At 46.7% G+C, this 7,875-nt stretch overlaps 1 protein-coding gene across 3 annotated transcripts in view; it reads left to right on the top strand.

The window, feature by feature from the left end:
* Positions 1-278: 278 nt before the first annotated feature.
* The window catches only part of dpf1 (D4, zinc and double PHD fingers family 1), a 79,981-nt gene continuing 72,384 nt past the window's right edge, over positions 279-7,875 (top strand). The window contains exon 1 of one of the 3 annotated variants that reach the window (XM_017435361.3): positions 279-670. In XM_017435361.3, coding sequence (XP_017290850.1) covers positions 558-670 — 113 coding nt within the window. In that variant the 5' untranslated portion in view covers positions 279-557. The remainder of the gene's footprint in view (positions 671-7,875) is intronic. The other 2 variants (XM_037973939.1, XR_001809075.3) reach the window with 2 other exon arrangements.

The following is a 7,875-nucleotide window of genomic DNA, read 5'->3' as shown; positions in this document are numbered from 1 at the left end:
GACTTCCTGTTCAGCTGTTTGAACTTGAACAGCTCAGGTCAGGAGTCATTGTTTTCACTCTTCAACACAGCTCAGGGTTGTCCATCAGCCTCCCTCAGCACTGAGGCAGAAATCACAGTAGCATCCTGTAGTTCGCATCTAAAGCCAAACATTCACAGCATTTCTCTCTAATAAATGTTTATCACTGAACTCCAGAGGGACTAAGTACAGAGTCGCACCTCTCTAATAATAACCATAAACCAACTGTGGGCTTGCCCTCATCCTCCTGCAGCCCTCCGTCACACAACTGTAAACGGGCTTTTTTTTTTTTTTAATTCTCCTGTAAATTTGGTCTGGGGGGTTGCGGGGGGGTCGGAGGGATGGAGTTGGCATTGCCCCCTTTTCAAGTCCGAGGCGGGCTTGTGCTCCACTGGAGCCGCTACCCCCGCTGGTACTTGTAGTACACGCAGCCTCGGCGCGTTTCCTGCAGACATGCGCCAAAAACTACACTTCCCCAGAGCTGTCACGGAGCGCTCCCGCCTCCCATTGGCTGCTCGCTGCAGCCGCAGCCCCTGAGAATGAATGAAATTGAAATAGCTGCTACATTACATGTACAATACCGGGCTCTGCGGTGTTGCATTCTATCATACTATATCAAAATGGCCACAGCGGTGCAGAACCCTCTCAAATCGTGAGTACAACGCGCCTCCTCGGCGCTCGCGCTTCTCTCGGTGTTTATGCATGCTGTCAGTGCGATCTCGGGCGCATGAAATTCCCAGATAATTCATCAGCATGATGATCGCCAGCGCGTCTGTACATGGAAGGCACGGAGCAGAGCACTGATGTAATGTCAGGGGAGGCGAGAGGAAAAGTTCCCTGATAAAGCTGGCGGTTTCAGGGAAGGAGGGGTGTCGGTGCGCTCCGGTCTCTCTCCACACCCCCCACCCTCCACCGTCTCTCTCCCCCCACACGCCTTCAGCAGCGTGCGGAGCAGCGGGGATATGGAGGAATGCTGGAGGTGGATAGATGTGGGTGACCCGGCGCGTGCCCCCCCCCCGCGGACAGAGCCGGGCTGAGGCGGCGGGCTGCTCGCTTCAGAGCCGCCAGTGTGCAGGTTTATTTGGACACGGAGGAGAAAGGCGGGAGGGTGGGGGGGAGGTGGAGGAATATGGAGGCGGAATGTAGCTCAGTGTGACCGGGTTTTATGCAGCCTTACCTTCCGGACCTTTCCGAAAATGGACCTGCTGAGTTGCGTTTATAATACACGCATTTAAATGCTTTACGCACTTACACACACACACACACACACACACACACAGACAGACACACAGCAGAGCCATATGTATTCCTATCAAAGCTCTGGATTTCCTTGTGAAGTTTTACGCATGGTTTTAGGGATTCTTCTCCCTCCATCTCTCTTTCTTTTCTTTTTTTTTTTTTTGGTTTTGCCTCCCCCTGCTTCTCCTTGTGATTCTTGGTTTCAGAGGGAGGCTGGCCGCCTGGGCTCCGGGCCAGAAAGGTGGCTGATGTGCGTCTGTCAGCGTGCACTAATCCAGCCAAAAATAAGACACAATGGCTCCAAATGTGTGCCAGCCGTGATGCGCTCCAGCGCTCCGGCTTTGGCAGTTAGAAACAAAGAAAAGTCTCGGGAAGGAGACCTGTGTGCAGCAGCAGCAGCAGCAGCTTCAGCAGCAGCAGCGGGGGCGCACAGAGCAGGTTCTTTACCTGAGCAGGGATACAGACTGTCTGTCCGTCTGTCTGTCTGTCTGTCTGTCTGTCTGTCTGTCTGCCTGTCTGCCTGTCCGGGGTGCAGACACAGGGCGACATTTCATGCACTGCCCCGAAGCACCGAGCGGCCTGTACGTGTCTGCTTTGAACATCACTCCACAGCGGAGAGGAAACCGGATTGCCGTGGCGCTTGATTGGGCGACCGCTCTGATTGGCTGTGATGGCATTTGAGTGATTTTGTTTGAGTGCTATTCAAATTTAAGACCCAGAGCCTCATGCCATCAATAAAACAACAACAACAACAACAAAAATATATTGTTGTTTCCTGAAGTGGACAGGTGAGGCAGAGGCTGTGTTCCTCCTCCTCCTGCATAACCAAGCAAAGCAAATGCATGGCCAGACTGCTCCCAGCCCCCCCACAGTGAAACCATGCCAGGGGACTAAATGTAGGGGTTTTGCTGCAAAGAGGAGAATGAGATTTTTTGGGGGGTGGAAGATGCACAAGGAGCGTGGAGTAAATACCAGGCTCAGGGGCCGGTGGCTAATGAACTGCAGCCTAATTTAAAAAAAAGGGGGCTCTTACATTGATTTTTAAGTGCTTTGAGTTAAACAAAGAAGGAAACGGCGAGGCACATAGCAGAGCAGCCAAGGTATCAGCCAGTATCAGCCCTGCAGAGATGTCAGAGCGCCGATTCAGTCCGGCATCTGTTAAAAATGGGTTTATTACGCCAGCAATCAAAGCTGCCTTTAACATCTCCACGAGTGTATAAATGCCACCATTACGCTGTATGGCTTTAACTGCGTTCCAGTTACCACACTGAAATGGGCTGTTAAACAAGCCCTTTTAATTAGCACGTCTCCAAACAAACTTGCTACAAATTAGAGGCCCATATCCTGCAAAACGGGCCAAACAACCAGCACGTTTTGGTTCATCGTCAGCTCTAATAGGGCAGCTCGCTGTGAGCCCGAGGTGGAAACAATGCGTGTTATCCGTAAATTTCTTTAAAGCTTGTTGCATCTCTGGATTAAATTGTAAATAATTTAGTTGTTTTTTTGTTTTAAATCAATGCCCACCATCCAGGCCCCACAGTGCAGCATGGGGGCCACCTGACATGTGTGTGTGTGTGTGTGTGTGTGTGAGACAGCTCCAATCTACTGTACATTTCACCCTGCCTGTCTCCCTGCTGGATTACAGAATCATTTAATCTCTCCTCTACTTCCATCTCCCTCTCTGTCTCTCTCTCTGCTTTCCTCACTTCCTCCCATCTTTGCCTCCCTCCTTCTTCATCACTTTCCCCATTCATCACTTTCTCCCTTTCACTGAGAGCCCCTTCCTTTCTGTTTCTGCTCCCTTTTCACCTCCTTCTGGACTCAAATCATCCAAGCCCTCACCCTCCTGCCAGCCCCACTTCCACTGCACTTTTCTCTGCTGTCAATTAATGCCACGTCTCTATTTTGATGTTCAGCAGAAATTAGAGTTAATGGAAGTTTCTGTCTATTTTCTCAGATCCCTTTAATTCCTCTTAGATAGCTCCTCTCAGATAGCTAACACGGGTTGTTTTTAGAGGGATTTACTGCAGAGTTGAGCGTAGAGAAGGTTTATGGCGGGCGATGTCAAACTCATTTTCACAGGGGGGCCAAAATAACACACTTGGTCCAAACCGAGGGTCAGTTTTAGTTCATATAAAAAAATGTATAAATTGACCTGGGTTTTCAGATGTAAAATGTCAAACTAATCATGGAGGAATATGAAGGTAGCCTTCTTTGAAGGAATACTCATCACCCAAAGCCTTGCATGGAAAAGCACGATCAGTGAGGGCTCAGAGTATGCGTTAGGGATGGGTTTCAGCTACTACCACACCAAATTTTAGCTTGATATCAGTAAAAATGACTGAGTTATTGCTGTTTTCATGTTTACAAAAGTTGATTAGCTGTGGCGGCCATCTTGGATGAAGTTGACTCCAAAAGTTAGTGAGTTGTGGATGAGCATCCAATGATTACTTTATGAGTTATTTATTAAAATCTATCCAGCATTTTATGACATATTTTGCTAACAGGCAGTCAGCGTTGACTCCAACAATTAATGCGTATAATAAGTTTTAAAATCAACCCCAAAACCTAATCAACTGTAAATGCACATCCAGTGGTCACTTCAGAGAGCGTCATTAAAATTTGTTCAGTGGTTCATGAGATATTTTGCTTACAGAGAGTCAGATAATTGAGCACACACAGACATGGCCAATTACATGATCGCTGACTTTTCATGACAGTGTACATTATTGAGTCATCTTTTCCCAAGATGTAGAAAGTATGTAGACCAAACAAAATTTATTGATTAAAGAAAAAAAAAAAAACAACTCACCAGCATTTTGCCTTAGTCTCAATCAGCAGTTTCTTCATTTCTTATTTTTTTGTAGAACAGTCTTAGAAATCTTATATTTAAGCAGTCGGTTGCTCTGATTCAGGTTGTAGTTCATCAGCAAGATTTCCATCATTTGGCTGTTCCTTGCTGGTTTTTCCACATCAACTAAAAGATTATTGAAAATCCAGTTTTAGGTTACCTAACTGCCCTGAGAAGTCTGCACTAAGGACGTTCAGATTTTTAGGCAACCTGAAAAGACTTGATCTGTTACAGACCGGCAAGTTCAGCTTAAACTATAATCTCACGGGCCGGAGGAATTTGTAACAAGGGCTACATCTGGCCCACAGGCCTTCAGTTTGACAGGCGCGGTTTATAATGTACAGTTACAAAGTAATCTTGTTCTTCACATCTGTAGCACTGCGGTTGTTTACAAAGAGACGCAATGTGTACATTTTTTACATTCAAACAAAAAGGAAAAAGGACTAAAATCCTCACGCTGCAATGAAACTAACTGATCAGACTTCATGACCGCCACATTAAGGGCACAGGAGGCAGTGGCTGTCACATGTTTCTCTGTGATATTACTTCTTTGTGCCGGTTGGCGGGGGGAGATGCAGATAAGCGTGTAGTATTGGAGGCAGTTGTGGCAGGGCCTATATAATATTATTTCTGCCCTGCCTGACTGAGCCGAGCTAAATGAGTTCTGTGTAATAACCGGCTGTGTGTGCAAACAGCCCCACATGTGTGATGGCTGAAGTCACAGCCTGAGCATCCATTTCTGGATCTTTCCTTTTTCATTCAGGCTCGCTCTTTCATTCTCTCACTCGCTCACGCAAACACACACACACGCACTGTTGCACACACTCATTTCCTCTTCTACTCTCAGTTTTTTCTGTAATCTTATGGGAGTGAGCCCGAGGTCTGATAGTTTTAAGGATGTTACTTTTGCCGAGTTTTTCCTTTCATCATCCCCTTACTCAGACTTTATATATGTTTTAGTTCCTTTTTTTTTTTTTGTCTTTTAGGAAGGCAGGATAGAAAGGAGCTGAGAGTGGGAGAAAGAGGAAAGCATAGATAAGTATTTTTAGCTCTATGACCTATTTCTCCAGTCAGTGCTACCTAACTGACTGTCAGTCAGCCTCACTGCTTGGGGACTTTGCGTGATTTCCAGCCAGTGAAATATGGAAATCTGTTTGGATGAAATTTAGTAGAAAAAAAAAGATGAGAATAAGTCAGTCTGTCCTCTCCTTCCCTCCCTGAGCAGTCCTCCTTCTCTTTCGTTGAGAGGGTCCCTTATCTGGAGTTGTTGAGGGTGGAGTCAAAAAGAAAACTCCAATGGTTGCTTCTCTCTGCAGCACTTTAATAAGGATGCAGACTGAGGTGAAGAGGTGGGGGTGGGAGCAAACCACAAAACACACACACACACACATATGCAGCCTGCCACACATGCACAGACTTTCAGAGGTAGGGAATCCATCGCTATAATAAGAGGCCAAGTGCAGTGGTGATAAATCTCACCTGAAGGAGCTGTTCAGAGGCAGATTGCCTTACCCTGATGTACTACCCTCAGTACACACTGCAGCCAGCCACTATACACACCCACACACTCAGACCAGGAATATATGTTCACACAAATACACAAATAATGGATAGACATATGCATGAGCAACAACTTGCATGAAGCCCATGCGAACATGCACAAAAAGACTCCTGACTTTGAGACACACCCAGTGCACAATGAGGGACACACACAGGAAATGACCCACAACTCTTCATTAAAACCACATTCTGTAGGTAACGCAAGCCGCAGACAGAAGTGACATGATCTGCTGCACGGCTCGGCATATGTCTGCCTTCCTGCCTTTTTCTGTCAGGACCGCTTGTCATGTTCAAATATGCAAACAGTCAGTTGTGGACACACACACACACATAGGGAGGAGCTGGTGCTGGTGCTGTGACAGCGATTCGAGGGAAAACTGACGTTTTCCAGCTGGTATTGTGGCAGACGGCCTCTCCTGCACACACACACACACACATACTCCTGTCCGTCCATCTGTCTGTCTGTCACTGTCAAACTGAATGTGTAGGCTCTTTGTCTTTTTTCTGACAGACGTGCACTCCGCCACACACACACGCAAACTCACTAGTACATTAAGAATCTTTTTTTTTGTTTCTTAGCCACAGACTGTATGTTTGCTCCCTTTCTTTCTCCGTGTGCCAGTCTGTGTCCAGCCCCTGCAGCCCAGAACATCAGAGGGGGAAAAAAAATGTGTTTGCATGCACACACCCCCACCACCACCACCTCCTCTCTCTCGCTCTCTCTCACACACACACAGACTAGTAAAAAAAGAGAGAAATCATTTGACTGAGAGAGGAGGAGAGTGGAGAAGAAATTGAATTGGGGTGGGGGTGGAGGTGGAGGAGGAGGGGTGACTTGGGTGATATTGCATAGTTTAATCTGTTGAGTTCAGCTGTAGAAAGGCCGCGGTGGGGGGAGGGGAGGAGCAGAGCAGTGGTAGGATGGCTGATATCAGTCCTCCTCTGTGCATATATATGTATGTGCACACACACACACACACATACATATATATATATATATATATATATATGTATATATAAAGCTCTGTGAGGGTTGACGTGTGTGTGGACCAAGTGGACAGACTTGACTGTGGTGCAGCCTTTTTTGTTGGTTTACAACTAAGCCAAACACACACACACACACACACACACACAGCCAGAATGTCTGCAGTAATCGCTAACAAATCTACAGTGCGAAACACAATCTGCCCTCACCCGTAATAAAAGCCATTTACATGTGAAGTACTTCATTTACTTCCAGTTTAATGATCTCATTTCCCTCAGATGGAACCCAGCACTAAAGTGAAATCTTTTGTTGGCCTGGACGTTTCTTATAATTGTTGACTAATTTTTACAATTCCCTCATATTCCTCTTTTCTATTTCCAATAGTGCGATTTGACCTCTAGGGGGAGCTCTCTATGTCCTTATTGCTCGTAGAGAAAGCTAATTGGGATGGTTAATTGCAGCACGTTCCGAGTCTGCTGCTTCCAGTGTAAGCCTGAGTGTGTGTGGCATGAGTGTGTGTGTCAGACCGGACTGAGTCTCAGCATGAGCTGAAGTGGACCGCTCCTCCTGGATGGGACTTGAGGGATCACCCAGAGATCCAAACAATGGCTTACGCAGGGTGGGCCTGGCGGGGGGGCTGTGCTTTCGAGGATGTCTCTGTGTCTCGCTGCCTGTCAGCTGCACAAGACTGTTTATTTGTGTGTGTGTGTTTCCAGTGATACCAGTTTCTTCAGTGCTGTTGTGGAGGCCTCTCCCTCCCTGCTGTTTGCTTAGTGGAGGCTGAGGCAGACAGCTCAGTGTGGGCTTAGGATTCACACACACACACACACACACACACACACACACACACACACACACACACACATACAGGCTTCCTCATTCTATTTCCCCGTCTAATCATATCACTCCTGTATATGCTTGCATGCGGCTGCGTGTCCTCCTTGTTGTGTGTGTTTTTGATGGTGTTAATTCTGCTGTCTCTGTGAATGCGTGTACATACAGGTGTCCTTTGTGTTTTTGTGCCCTTGCTCAGTGCAGAGCCACATAATTGTCATGTATGTCATGTCTGCCTGAACAGTTTTGGTAGTCAGCTCCAGTTTGTGGGAGATTTGGCTCCTCTCCAGTTCATTACTAAAGCTGCTCTCTGCGCTTGTGAGTCTATTTGTATCTATTAGTGTAAAACACAGCTGTAAAAAAATGACACACATAAATGTGAACACCC

This window comes from Kryptolebias marmoratus, linkage group LG2 (assembly GCF_001649575.2).
Source record: "Kryptolebias marmoratus isolate JLee-2015 linkage group LG2, ASM164957v2, whole genome shotgun sequence".
NCBI lineage: Eukaryota > Metazoa > Chordata > Actinopteri > Cyprinodontiformes > Rivulidae > Kryptolebias > Kryptolebias marmoratus.
Note: the sequence above shows the minus strand (reverse complement) of the source record. Positions and strands in the feature narration are given on the sequence as shown.